Source organism: Artemia sp. Qi Xiang Cuo, chromosome 5, assembly GCF_049724085.1.
Source record: "Artemia sp. Qi Xiang Cuo chromosome 5, ASM4972408v1, whole genome shotgun sequence".
Taxonomy (NCBI): Eukaryota; Metazoa; Arthropoda; class Branchiopoda; order Anostraca; family Artemiidae; genus Artemia; species Artemia sp. Qi Xiang Cuo.
In genome coordinates, this window is record NC_142798.1 from 12,929,147 (window position 1) to 12,943,236 (window position 14,090).

At 35.0% G+C, this 14,090-nt stretch overlaps 1 protein-coding gene across 1 annotated transcript in view; it reads right to left on the reverse strand.

The window, feature by feature from the left end:
- LOC148951821 (trypsin-1-like) overlaps positions 1-14,090 on the reverse strand; it is a 52,396-nt gene that overhangs the window by 17,378 nt on the left and 20,928 nt on the right. Inside the window, exon 4 of the mRNA XM_089089346.1 lies at positions 13,305-13,454. Within this exon, the coding sequence (XP_088945472.1) occupies positions 13,305-13,454 (150 nt within the window). The remainder of the gene's footprint in view (positions 1-13,304; positions 13,455-14,090) is intronic.

The following is a 14,090-nucleotide window of genomic DNA, read 5'->3' on the forward strand; positions in this document are numbered from 1 at the left end:
ATCAGAAAGAAGGATACGAAAATTTCAACAGTACATTTACAACACTATATGAGGCATCTTATTTTAAAGAAAAAATAAAGAAAAGTAGAAGAAAAAACGAACAAATTTGCCCATGGGTTACAGAAAGTTTACTCAGGTGCATCAATAAAAAGAATAATCTTTGGGTGGAATACCGTAATCTACCAAATGTAGCTAGCCTGCGGAGGTATGAAATTTATAAAAAATGCCTACGGTCAGTTCTCAGAAAAGCTAAAAGGGATTACTTTAATCAAAGGCTAGCCGAAAGTGGGAAGGATGGAAGGAAAGTATGGAAGACAGCCAATTCAGGGTTACGACCGAATAACCAACAGCATGAACTACCATCCAAAATTACGGTTGATGGAGAAACCTTGACTGAACCAGCACAAGTTGCAAAAACTCTTTGTACCTTCTTCGCCAAAATTGGAGAAAAAACGGCTAACACAGTGCTACCCCCCAGAAAGTCCTACAGGGACTTTTTGGGCCCAGCGTGTGTCAAGTCGATGGCACTCATTCCTGTAACTTCGACGGATGTTTTGATGATTGTCAAATGCTTGAGGGGAGCCTCTGCCTCTAGATTCGACCGCGTCCATACTAAATTGTTGAAGGAAGTATTGCCCTCCATAGTACAACCTTCAACACATTTGGTAAACCTCTCCTTGAAGACGGGCGTGTTTCCATCACTTCTCAAGAAGGCAAGAATAATTCCCCTCCACAAAGGTGGCCCTCAGGACGACCTGTCTAACTTTCGACCCATCTCTATTCTTTCGGTGTTTTCCAAAGTGTTTGAAAAACCTATGAAGAACCAACTTTACTCTTTTCTGGAAGCTAAGGGATTCCTTAACCAACGCCAATTTAGAGTCAGACCCGGAAACTCGACGGAAGATGCTCTGGCATCACTAAGCCTATTCATTAATAAAGCACTTGACCTGGGACTTGTGCCAGTTGCTATTTTGCTTGACATAAAAAAAGCCTTCGACAGTATGGATCATGGGATTCTATTTGGGAAAATAGAGCACATTGGGGTTAGAGAAGAAGCTCTACGATGGTTCTGGTATTACCTTGGTAGCTAACATGTTTCTATAGGAAAACATGCACTGAATAACACCGTTGTCAACTTTGGTGTGCTACGAGGCTCAATCTTAGACCCACTGTCAATCCTGGCTCATGTGAATAATCTAAGTCACATTCTGAATACTAACTCTAGGACTTCATGTTGCTGCACGTAGTGTTGCGACCTAGAAATTTTGAGCAACGATCATGAATCGGATGAACTTGTGGCGTTCGCGGATGACACTACAATGGTCTCCTGTGACGCCGACATGTCAGCGCTCAAGAGTAAACTTGAGGTCATCTTAGAAGAAACTTACATTTGGATGGATGCCAATCGATTTGTAATAAATGTTGACAAATCTTGCGCTCTCTTCTTCTCAAGGATTGGACCTCTTCGCCCAGAGGTATCTGGAATAACGACTTCTCGAGGAATGATCAGACGACCTAAAACTGGCTGTGCCAGGTACCTAGGTGTACTCCTTGACGAAAATTTATCCTTCGTACATCACATCCACGCTGTAGAGCTGAAGCTCTCCCGTAATCTTGGCATTATCAGGAAACTGAAACACACATTCCCTCAAAAAACCCTTCGTCTACTTTATAATGGACTTATCAAGCCTCATCTACAGTATTGTGCGTCAATTTGGCAGTCAACGTTTACATCCCACCTGAAAAGGCTTGATTCAATCCACCAACATGCCCTGAAAATTATCGGAAATATGGACGATTTTCATTCCCGTGAATCTCTTTATTATTTATCGTGCTAAGGTATCGTTTTTAAATTTTTCTCCGGATTACTTCCATCAGCATTCCACAGTCTATTCCAGTTGGTATCGGAACAGCATCCTAGGAACACGAGATCTGCCTCAAACCTTTTGATGAGACGAACATCTACAGCACGGTCGGATTTTGCACCGGATGTGGCGTGCGCGAAAGTGTGGAACATGCTTCCACAAGAGCTGAGATGTAGGAGCTCTCTTGGGTCTTTTAAAAATAATTTGAAAAAATATCTTATTGAATATTCTGTAAATAGAGTTTATTAATAATTGAGATTTTTTTTTTATTATTATCATTATTATCTCGGTTTGTTTGCTTTTTTTTATTTATTTATTTATTTATTTTTTTTTTTATTTATTTATTTTTTTTTGTATGGTTAGGGTAGCTGTGCTTTTGGTGAGGAAGGGGGGGAATCTCTTAGATAGTGATTTGTATGGTTGAGGGATGTGGTTGTGTTGAGGAGTAAGGCGAGAGTCGTAAAGCGTGATTAGGAGGAATCGTTATTTTTTTAAGGGACTCAACGTGCATTTTTTTGCATAGAGAAGTTTATTTATTTTTATTTATTTCTATTTGTTTTAATTAAACCCGATTGAATCTGAATCTGAAATCGACCTCATCGATCTCTGTCCAACTCAAGCCCTCGGGATGTTCACTGCAATGAAAATACATTTGATGCTTTTCTAAAGCAATATTCCAATGGTGAAAAAGAAAAAAAAAATGTAAAGAAGAAATTCAATGTTGGTGATACTGTTCGAATTAATAGAACCACCAATATTTTTGAAAAGGGGAATTATTTATGGAGCACCGAACTTTTTAGAGTGTCCAAAATCCTGGACACTAAGTCCACGAAATATCGACTGTGAGACGCCAAAGATGATGAGATTTTCGGTAGCTTTTATGAATATGAACTGCAAAAAGTTAGAAACACTAGTGAAATTTATCAAATTGAAAAGATATTAAAGAGTCGTACTCGTAGGGGCAAGAGGCAGTTGCTTGTTCGCTGGCTAGGATACAACTCAGATTTTGATTCTTGGGTCAGTGCTGAAGATATTAACAATGCCCAATGATTTAATAATGCATATCTAACAGACAAACAAACAAATCGGTTTGGGGTGTCGATGTATGCGCACCGCATCTAGCTTCGCTTATCACTGTCATTTCAAGTATCATAGCTTTGACACTGTTCTCCCCCCTTTCCTCTTTTTTGTGTCCCACTGTGTCTTTTTTGCCTCCCGCTTTGCGTTACTTCTACTAGTCTACTACATTACAATGAAATAGACATTACATATCTGGACCTTTCAATTTTCTGTTGGCTGCATCATGGCAAAACTCAGGATATGATAACTCGAAAGCGGCTATGCTAAAAGACACGTTCTGTGGATGAAGGATGACAGATAGCAAAAAATAATCCTTGTCGGCCAACAAAAAGCAAGTCGGCCCCGAATGGGATGTGAAAATGTCGCAAGAAAATATCCAAGGGAAATGAAAACTTCTTGGGAAGCTGTAAAGAGGGATGGGTACTTATCGGTTAGCTGGAACACACGCGAGAAGTGAATTTTGGTTAATGCTAATGAAATAAAACAAAATAGGATGAAAATATAATAGTTCAGAAACAAATTTGGGCTATATATTTGCACATTAGGGGGTGGGGGTAAAGCATAGCATATATTAGATACATAACCTAACCTAGGTACCCTTTTTTGCCCCTTCAACCCCAAAAAACTAAAGTTTAAATATTTTTCACGGAGTGACCAATACCTCACTAGGTAGAGGAAGCCTGTTTTCATTACTATCTTTAAGATTACATATGCGATTCTTGTCGCATGTGTTCCAGCTAACCGATAAGTACCGAGGGAGACTTTAAATATATTGGGATGGAGGAGGAGCTTGCGTAGCTGTGTTGGCCTCATATGGCTTGGTGCTGTGATAAGATAAAATAAGATATTTATTTCTAAAAATTACTATCACAAGCTCCGAAGGGCCGAATTCGCATTTCGGGGTCATATAATAAAAAAAGACATAGAAATAGCACGACAACTAAAAAACTGGCTAAACAATGCCAAAAATAATAATATCAGAAAGGCAAAGCCATTCATTAGTCTAAAAAACAAACAGTTTCCAAATTAATAAAGTTAAAAAGTCAAAAAATAAAACAAACCAAAACAAGAAATTTGAGATAACCATAATGTTAAAAAGGTTCAAAAGAGAGTATATAAAAAGAGAATGGAACAGACGATCCAAATGGAAAACAGCATCGGTATCAGTAGTAAAAAAAGAACAACGGATGGGGGACAAGATAGGGATGGGTTCAGAGACAGTACGTGGCAGGCGGTGTCTGAATGGGGATTGTCTTTTGGGGAAAATGTTTTCCGTGCGAGGGTTAATCAAGAGAATGTAACTGTGACAAGGTAAACCGTGAGAAAACACTACTGAAATATTCCAACTCTTGCAATTCAACGAAAGAAATTCATAATGAACTTTGAGATACTATGATACCTTACCTGTCACAAGTAAAACCTTGACAAAACACTAGTATAATATTCCGGCTATTGCATTTCAAAGAAAGAAATTAAAAATTAACTTGGAAAAACCAATATAATCTAAGATATACAAGGTAAGGCATAGCAAAACACGACTTAAATATTCCAACTCATGCATTTCAACGAAAGAAATTCAAAATGAACTTTGAAAAATTAAGAGAATTTAACTGTGACAAGGTATACCATGACAGAACACTACTGAAATATTCCAACTCTTGCATTTCAACGAAATAAAACCAAAATGAACTTTGAAAAATCAAGAGAATGTAACTGTGACAAGGTAAGCCACGACAAAACACTACTGAAATATTCAAACTCTTGCATTTCAACGATAGAAATTAAAAATGAACTTTAAAAAATTAAGAGAATGTAACTGTGACAAGGTAAACCGCAACAAAACATTACTGAAATATTCCAACTCTTGCTTTCCAACGTAAGAAATTTAAAATGAACTTTGAAAAATCAAGAGAATGTAACTGTGACATGGTAAACAATGACAGAACACTACTGAAATATTCCAACTCTTGCATTTCAACGAAAGAAATACAAAATGAACTTTGAAAAATCAAGAGAATGTATCTGTGACAAGGTAAACCATAACAAAACACTACTGAAATAATCCAACTCTTGCATTTCAACGAAAGAAATCCAAAATGAACTTTGAAAAATTAATAGAATGTAACTGTGACAAGGTAAACCATGACAAAACACTACTGAAATAATCCAACTCTCACATTTCCAAGAAAGAAATTCAAATGAACTTTGAAAAATTAATAGAATGTAACTATGACATGGTAAACCACGACAGAACACTACTGAAATATTCCAACTCTTGCATTTCAATGAAAGAAATTCGAAATGAACTTTGAAAAATCAAGAGAATGTAAGTGTGACAAGGTAAACCACAACAAAACACTACTGAAATATTCCAACTCTTGCATTTCAACGAAAGAAATTCAAAATGAACTTTGAAAAATCAAGAAAGTGTAACACGACACAACACATGAGACATGACACATGACACGGAACATGACACATGACGAATGACACATGACACATGACACAAGACATAAGAATGACGTAATCAACTAGGACAAAAAGAGCGAGGTATTGACTAGGGGGCGAACCCCATAATATACGTAATAAAAATATATGAACATAGAAGTTCGTTAAGTAAGTTAATTCCTAAGTTACGTATATTTATTACTAATAAAAACGTTCGTAATTAAAATTAAACAACTTTCGAGAAAGCCGTTTAACCAAAAATAAGTAAAATTAATATTACAAATTGCGTTTTAATCATTCATATACGTTGAGCCAAAATAAAAATCTGCATTAATTCAAAAACGTTCTGAAATTAAGTTTAAAAAAATAAGTTTTTTTAACTGAAAGTAAGGAGCGACGTAAAAACTTAAAACGAACAGAAATTATTCCATATATGAAAAGAGCTGTCCTCCCCTCAACACCTCCTTCTTTACGCTAAGATTTGACTCTATTTCACAACTCTGTTTTTTAAAACAATAATAAACTTTAGAGTAAAGAGTGATCCTTAGAACTTTATCTATGCCATTTCTAGCTCTGAAAAGTATCATCATACTAAGTAATTTGCTTCTTAGGAAAACCAAGCTAGTCTACAGAAGTCTACAGAAAATTTACGTTTGAACAATTATTCGACATTATTTCTGTTCATCTTTGATTTAGTGTAGCAGCTCTTTACTTTTCTCTGAAAAATATCCTCTTGTGGAAAAAAGTTTTTGTCACTCTATTAAATATATCATTAGCCATATGTTTACAGAAAATTTACGTTGAACAATTATTCGACATTATTTCTGTTCATCTTTTATTTAGTGCAGCAGCTCTTTTCTTTTAGTTGAAAAATATCCTCTTGTTGAAAAAAGTTTTTGTCACTCTAACTAATATATCATTAGACATATGTCTACAAAAAATTTGCGTTTGAACAATTATTCGACATTATTTCTGCTCATCTTTGATTTAGTGTAGCAGCTCTTTACTTTTAGTTGAAAAATATCCTCTTAGGGAAAAAAGTTTTTGTCACTCTAACTAATATCTCATTGGACATAATTTTACAGAAAATTTACGTTTGAACAATTATTCGACATTATTTCTGCTCATCTTTGATTTAGTGTAGCAGCTCTTTACTTTTAGTTGAAAAATATCCTCTTGTGGAAAAAAGTTTTTGTCACTCTAACTAATATATCATTGGACATAAGTTTACAGAAAATTTACGTTTGAGCAATTATTCGTCATTATTTCTGCTCATCTTTGATTTAGTGTAGCAGCTCTTTACTTATGTTGAAAAAAAAGTCCAGCTTGGTGCTTTAAGTTGTATATAAAAAATTTGATAAAGATTTTTTTTTCTTCTAAAAGCTGTAATATTCTCAGACGGATGTGACCTCACTCAGTGTCCAAATGGATCCTCTTGCTTTTCTGACAGATTTATCAATGGAGCTTTTTCCCCTGACTCTCTTTGTCCTGACTGTCAACCAATGTTAAAAAGAGTTTTTTCTCCGATTCTATTCTTAGAATAGAGACAGATAATTATAAAATAATTCATTTCCTCATGTACGGTGTAAACGATTCTTAATATATTCGTCTAAAACATTCATCTTGTGGAGTAATTTTCGAGTGTGTGTTTTTATTACTGGGTGAAGATCATACAGAAATATACAATTACCATTGGGATGTTAACTATAACATGTTTGAATATGACAAGGAACGTTGGGTTCATACCTTGAAATTTTTGAACGGAAAACGTTCGTATGATAGAAAAATAAAACCATTTAATACAAATGGTACAGAATTAAAGCATGTACAAGAGGAAGTCCGTGAAATTTGTAGCTTTTTTGGAGTAAAAGCGTTATACGTTAAAGGGAATGTTCCTACCAATAAGCTAATGATCCTAGAATGCGACATTAATATCCCCCTTTTTAACTTAGACGACTTGGGATGTGAAAAATATCCCAATGCGATTCATCGTCTCATTGATGAGGTGAGGTTTTGTATGCAAAGGGTACATGAAATGATACCAAATGTGGACAAGTCTATTAGATATCCCCTAATTTAAAATAAAAGACATCCCATGTCATGGGATAATTGAATGTGGATGAGTAACGATGAGTCCGATAATGATGAATGGTGATAACACTCCCCATGATATCCACTTTATAAAGGTGTAGTGATGGTTGTATAATCCATTATGTGAAAATAGTGATACTTCAGTGTATATTGAAATGAATAACTTTAGTGAAGTCTCCGGTCCTTCAATGAAATCTCTCCATTGGTCATTCAGAACTGCAGTAGTAGTACCAAAGGGACATCGACTAGCCCTTAGATTGGGATGAACATATCAGTGACATATTAAATGGTATTGAGAATAAGAAGAACACTAATATCATCGAGGAAATTAATGACATTGTTTCATAGATTTCAGAAATAAAGTTTCATATATTTATTATTTTCTTAGGCTTAAGGATCGAGGTTTGAGAACACTCTAAAGGCTGATCTATTCAATCTGATCTATTCATGCACAGAAGTCTCTGATGATATTCTTGCTCTATATATATATCTAGTATGAGAAAATTAAAGTAGTACAAACAAATTTATTGTATGATTACCATATAAAACTCATTATACATATCAATAATTAGATTTATCGTTAAATCATATATGAGAACTCTTCCGCCACAGTTTTCGTTGTTTAAAATCCTTTCCGTAGATTGACCTCTTATGTTGTCTCTTAAATGGCCACTTTTTCTCTTCTCTTAGAACGTATTCTTCATAATATTCAGAGTTATATCTTGCTTTATACACATTTTTCATTGGGTTTTCACAGCTGTCTTTTACACCATAGAGACAGTCCTCTTTTCCCAGTCTCTTCTTTTGATCATCCTTTTCTGTCATATCAAACCTTGTTTTATGTGAGCTTGCTTGCAATCGGTATAAATTTCTCTCCATGTCACATATAATTTTTCCTCTCATTTCCTCTAGATTCTTCTCATCTATCTCTGCCTCTATGCTGTCTAAACAAGCAGTAGGTTCATGAGTCATGTGTCATGTGTTACTCATAACCATCCAAAAAACATCCATCAAAGTGAGAACATCCAAGAAAACATCTATCAAAGTGAGAACATCCAAGAAACATCCATCAAAGTAAGAACATCCAAGAAAACATCCATCAAAGTAAGAACATCCAAGAAACATCCATCAAAAGTGAGAACATCCAAGAAACATCCATCAAAGTGAGACAACCAAGAAACATCCATTAAAGTGAGAACATCCAAGAAACATCCATCAAAGTGAGAACATCCAAGAAAACATCCATCAAAGTGAGAACATCCAAGAAACATCCATCAAAGTGAGAACATCCAATAAAACATCTATCAAAGTGAGAACATCCAAGAAACATCCATCAAAGTAAGAACATCCAAGAAACATCCATCAAAGTGAGAAAAATACTGTTTTTCCATTCTCACTGACAAAAACCATGAAACAGAAATAAATTGATGTTGTCATCTGTGAAAAACATCAAATAAAATGACCAACACTCATAACCGTCCAAGAAACATCCATAAAAGTGAGAAAATTCCTGTTTTTTCAAGTGAAAAAATCCTGTTTTTTTATTCTCAGTGAGAAAACCATCTCCCTAGGGACTCTATGCCCATATACGGTGTGCTGTTCGGACCTCCTGAGGCCTTTCTACTTATAAAATTATTAGTTTTAATGTGGACACGGACTTTGCCAAATTATGGCGGTAAGTGCCTTTTGACATAGAAGGCAAGAAAACTGAAGAATATTTGCAAAAACAAGGAATTACAATTATGCAAAACACAAAAAGCAACAATTTCCTAATGTTTTAAAGAGGAAACAAATGAACAAATATTCATATATTTTTAATACGTATATTAGGGGGTTCACCCCCTAGTCAATACCTCGCTCTTTAAGCTAAAGTTTGAATTTTGTTCCAATTCTTTAAAAATGACCCCTTAAATACAAAGGCCGAATAAAATTAAAACAAAATTTGCAGATTAGTTTTACTTTTATTTGGTTAAATGGCTTTCTCGAAACTTGTTTAATTTTATTTACGAACGTTTTTATTAGTAATAAATATACGTAACTTACGAATTAACTTACGTAGCGAACTTCTATGTTCAGATATTTTTAATACGTATATTAGGGGGCTCGCCCCTAGTCAATACCTCGCTCTTTAAGCTTAAGTTCGAATTTTTTTCCAATTTTAGAAAAATGACCCTTAATTATAAAGGCTGTTACTTAGAATAAATATCTCTTATGAAAGCACAAAAAAATCTTTGGCTTAGAGAGAAAGTTATTCACTAGGGGGTTAGCCTAATCAAGCTCGTAATATTTTCTGTTCGTTTTTTATTTTGATGTCACTCCTTATTTTCAGTAGGAAAACTTTTTTTTTTAATAATTAATTTCTGATCTTTTTTTGAATAATGCTGGGAAATCCGACACCCCCTTCATAGCAATGTCCCTTCCCCCATGAAAACTTCCTTCATGAAAAGATCCTCCCATATAACCCCCGGGCCCCCCCCACCCCCCACTACCAGAAAAAATTCCCCCTGAAAAAATTCCCCCAATAACCAATACTATATGTTAACATTGGGTAAAGTTCATAACTTTCAGCCCTCCCCCTGGGGGCTTCAAGGGATTAAGTCATCCTAAAAGACAGTTATAATATTTTCAACCATGCTGAACAAAATAGCCATCTCAAAATTTTGATCGGGTGACTCTGGGAAAAAATGAGCGTGGGAGGGGGCCTAGTTGCACTTCATTTTTTTGGGTCACATAAAAAGGGCACTAGAACTTTTTATTTCCGTTCCAATGAGCCCTCCCACGATATTCTAGGACAACTGGGTCGATACGATCACTCCTGAAAAAAAAAAAAAAAAAAAAAAACGCAACCGTGATCTTTATTCTGGTAAAAAATAGAAAATTCCACATTTTTGTAGATAGGAGCTTGAAACCTCTATAGTAGGGTTCTCTGATACGTTGAATATGATGGTGTGATTTTCATTAAGGTTCTATAACTTTTAGGGGGTCTTTGCCCCTTTTTTCGAAAATCAGCCAAATTTTCTCAGGCGCTTAACTTTTGATAAGTAAAACTAAACTTAATGAAAACTTATATTTTTGAAATCAGAATTAAAATTTGATTCTTTTGATGTATCTATTGATATCAAAATTCCGTTTTTTAGAGTTTCAGTTACCATTGAGCCGGGTCGCTCCTTACTTACAGTTCGTTACCACGAACTGTTTGAAACCCTGCTTTTAGCATTAGGGTGGACCTTTCAAGAATATGCCTAACCAGAACCGTGACTGCAAACAGCACTGTGCAAACAGCAACAACACATGGAATTTTATTTTGGGGAAGGGGAACCCCTAAACCTCCCACCGGATACGGCCTTGTATCAAGGCCCAAATAGTACCCAGGCAATAATAGGCACCACCGCGTATTTCTGAAAACGCCTGAAGTCAAATTCAGAAAAAGGTAGCGTTGCCTATTGTTGATTGTGGTAGAGCTAGATGTGATAATGTGCCTGCATCCAACATGAGTCATGTTTATAGACTCGACAGTTATTTTCATGTGATTTTATTAAAGTACTTTATTGGCTTATTGCTATGGTCGTTTAGCCTCTATGCACACAGTAGGAGCGGTGTTCCTCGGGGAAATTATAACCTAGTAAACGACACAGCAACGCAATGAATTTCGCTTAATGGATAATTCTTCTGTTTTTTTTTGTTTTTTTTTTTGTCAATGGACTTTTTTGGGCTTAATATATGTCTTCTTAACTATTTTGTCTATAATGGGCTGCCTCTCCATTGTAGCATTACGGCAATATGCTTGAGCTGTCGCATGGAGGACGTCAACTCTAGTTAACAAACGAGCATCATTAGTTTGGAAAAACACGAAGTGACTAAGATGTGCCCATGATTGCAAAAGGCCTCCATTCAGCTGAAGATCCCAGGGATTTATTGCTGTCAGTCTCTAAGCTGGATTGACCACTTTTTGCAGATTTCAGAAGAAATATTAGTCCCTGACTACTTTCTGTACTGGTAGGACCCCATTGATTTTTTTCAGGTCTTAACTATTTCAATGATTCAAATAATATGGAAATTAAGATTTGTTACGTCCAAGTGTTAAAAAACAACAATTATTTGTACATTTTAATTGAAAATTTCAGAAGTCTTGGACATGCTTGTTTACAGTTCATAGACCCATCTAAATGGCTAGGAAACATAGAATTTGGTGATATAGAATGTGGAAAAATGGGGAGAGAAAGGCGGGAAGTTGGTTTCACGATGAATAAGGGAGGTATTAATAATAGAATTAAGTTTCTAATTTTATATCCAAAAAGTGCAAGGTATCAGTCATGGTGGTATTTGCCCTTGTAGAATCGACTGACGAAGATTGTAATGAATTAGATGAATTTGACACATAGTTATAGGAGGAAACGGACAGGATCCCAAACATAAAGACGGTATTTTTATTGGGGGATTTTAATGCCCAGGTTGATAGGGAATGGGATAGATGGTGTCATAGCCTTTGTAAATTTGGTATAGAAAAAAAACAGCTATAGACTGCAGCAATTTTGTACGTATAAACAGACTAGTTATAACAAATACTGTACTTGGTCATTGAATATGAGTTGAGACGGTAGTCACATCATGGGCAAGAAGGTCAACAGTATTGATTACATTATTGTAAATCGGAGACTGGCAGAGTCAAAACAAGACACAGGGGTATGTAGGAGTGCTTTTATTGGTGTGAAAAGTAAAGAGCACCATCTAGTTGCCTAAAGTTAATCTAAAATTGAAATTTAGGAAGGGTAACTACCTTACGGGAAGTTAATACGTTGATAGACTCTTGGATGAGAATTTGTGAAATTTGGATTTTGACAATGTAGAAGATGGATAGAGTAATCTTAGGAATTGTGAAGTAGCAGAAAGTGTATTAGAGAGAAAAGTTAGTATCTCAGCGATGAATATTAGCAAAAGCGCTGTAAGCTAGGTAATAAAGAGGAGGGGTTTGTAAAAGGAGTTTATGAGCAGAATTTTATAGAAAAAAAGGAAAGTAGAGGAAATACAGACGGCATTAAAGTGTGAATTTAGGAGGTGTAATATGGAGTCAATGGATAAAATCGCAGATGATCTGAAAGACGCAGCAAGACGGCATGATAGTAGATATTATTTTGGCGTGTTAAGACATTGAGAGGAGGTAGTCAGTCTAAACCGTTTATCAGCTAAAAATATTTACGGGGCCTCAATTATGTATTTGTAAACTGTTAAAAAGGGGTGGGCAGAACGTTTTAATGACGCGTTATACTAAGATAAAGTTGTAAGATATGACAGAAAAAAATAATGAATATTTTTTGACAATTTAGAAGTAAAGGAAGCTTTATTTTGCGAAGCGAAATTGGAGTTAGTACTAAAAGGGTTAAAAACAATAAGGCCTCAGGTGTTGATAGTGTCATGATTGAGTTTTGAGATGAAAAGGTTGCAAAATTAGGCATAAATTACTGAAGAATTATTTTTTTTGTTTCAGAAAATTAAATTTTTGCTAGTGATTTTAGCAAAAATTCAATTAAAACATTATATAAGACAGCTGATAAGAGTTAATGTAGAAATTATAGAGGCATTAGCTTCGTTCTCTTAGATAAAAAATAACTTAGTATGATGATACTTTTTAGACTTTGAGATGCTGTATACAAGGTTTTAAGAGAAGAATAGCGCGGTTTAAGGAAAGGTAGAGGATGAGTCAACCATATCTTTGATTGACAAATATTCTGAAGATGATACTCAAATAGATTTTTCTATAGAGAAAAATCTATTAATAGATCAAATCAGAAATAGATTTGTCTCTCTTTTTGTGCTGCATACCTGGCAGGAGTCAACTCCACCATTTTCAAGATCACCAGCACAGATCATGCTGTCGGTAACGTCGTTTGCTCCATAAGCTCCGCGGCAGTCATCGTCGCTAACGACGGGAACATCGACTGATCGAAGAACATCGGAAAGAGACCCACCAGACTGTGGAAAGAAAATACTTGATAAAAAAAGATCTGAAGTCATTGAAATAATAGGAATTAAGATAATTTCAATGGTAGCAATACGGAGATTGTAAATAAAAATTTCATTGAGTGAAATAAAAATTATTTTCCATATCTGTGAGTTAAAAAGCAAGTTATTCTTGTGACAAATTCTAGCAGTTCAATCACACTATTGCTATAGCGTGTGTCAGAATTTTAACCCCAATAAACCCATCTTTTTACCTATTGTTGTGTTTATCTCTTGATCCTACGTAAAATTCTAAGCGAGTAAAAATGGCATAACACTTTTTAATCAAAGCATTTCTTTTACAAGTGTAGCCTACTGTCTATTTCCTTGTTATATTTTAACTGGACAAATACCAAAATTAAATTTTTTAAAGCTATAATATTCTAACCTTACTAATAAGCAGTTGTGCAACTAATTTTAGTGGTACCCCCATATACATATCTAAAATCAGTTGATTATGAAAGATTAGAGTTATAAACATAAAAAAAGTCTCTCGCATTTATAGCCATTTTTGGATACAAAGGTTTATGCTTTAATTTAATCTATACTATGGATGTACAATTATCAGAATTGTTTTCCTTTCTAAATTCCAGAATTTATTCAGCTTCA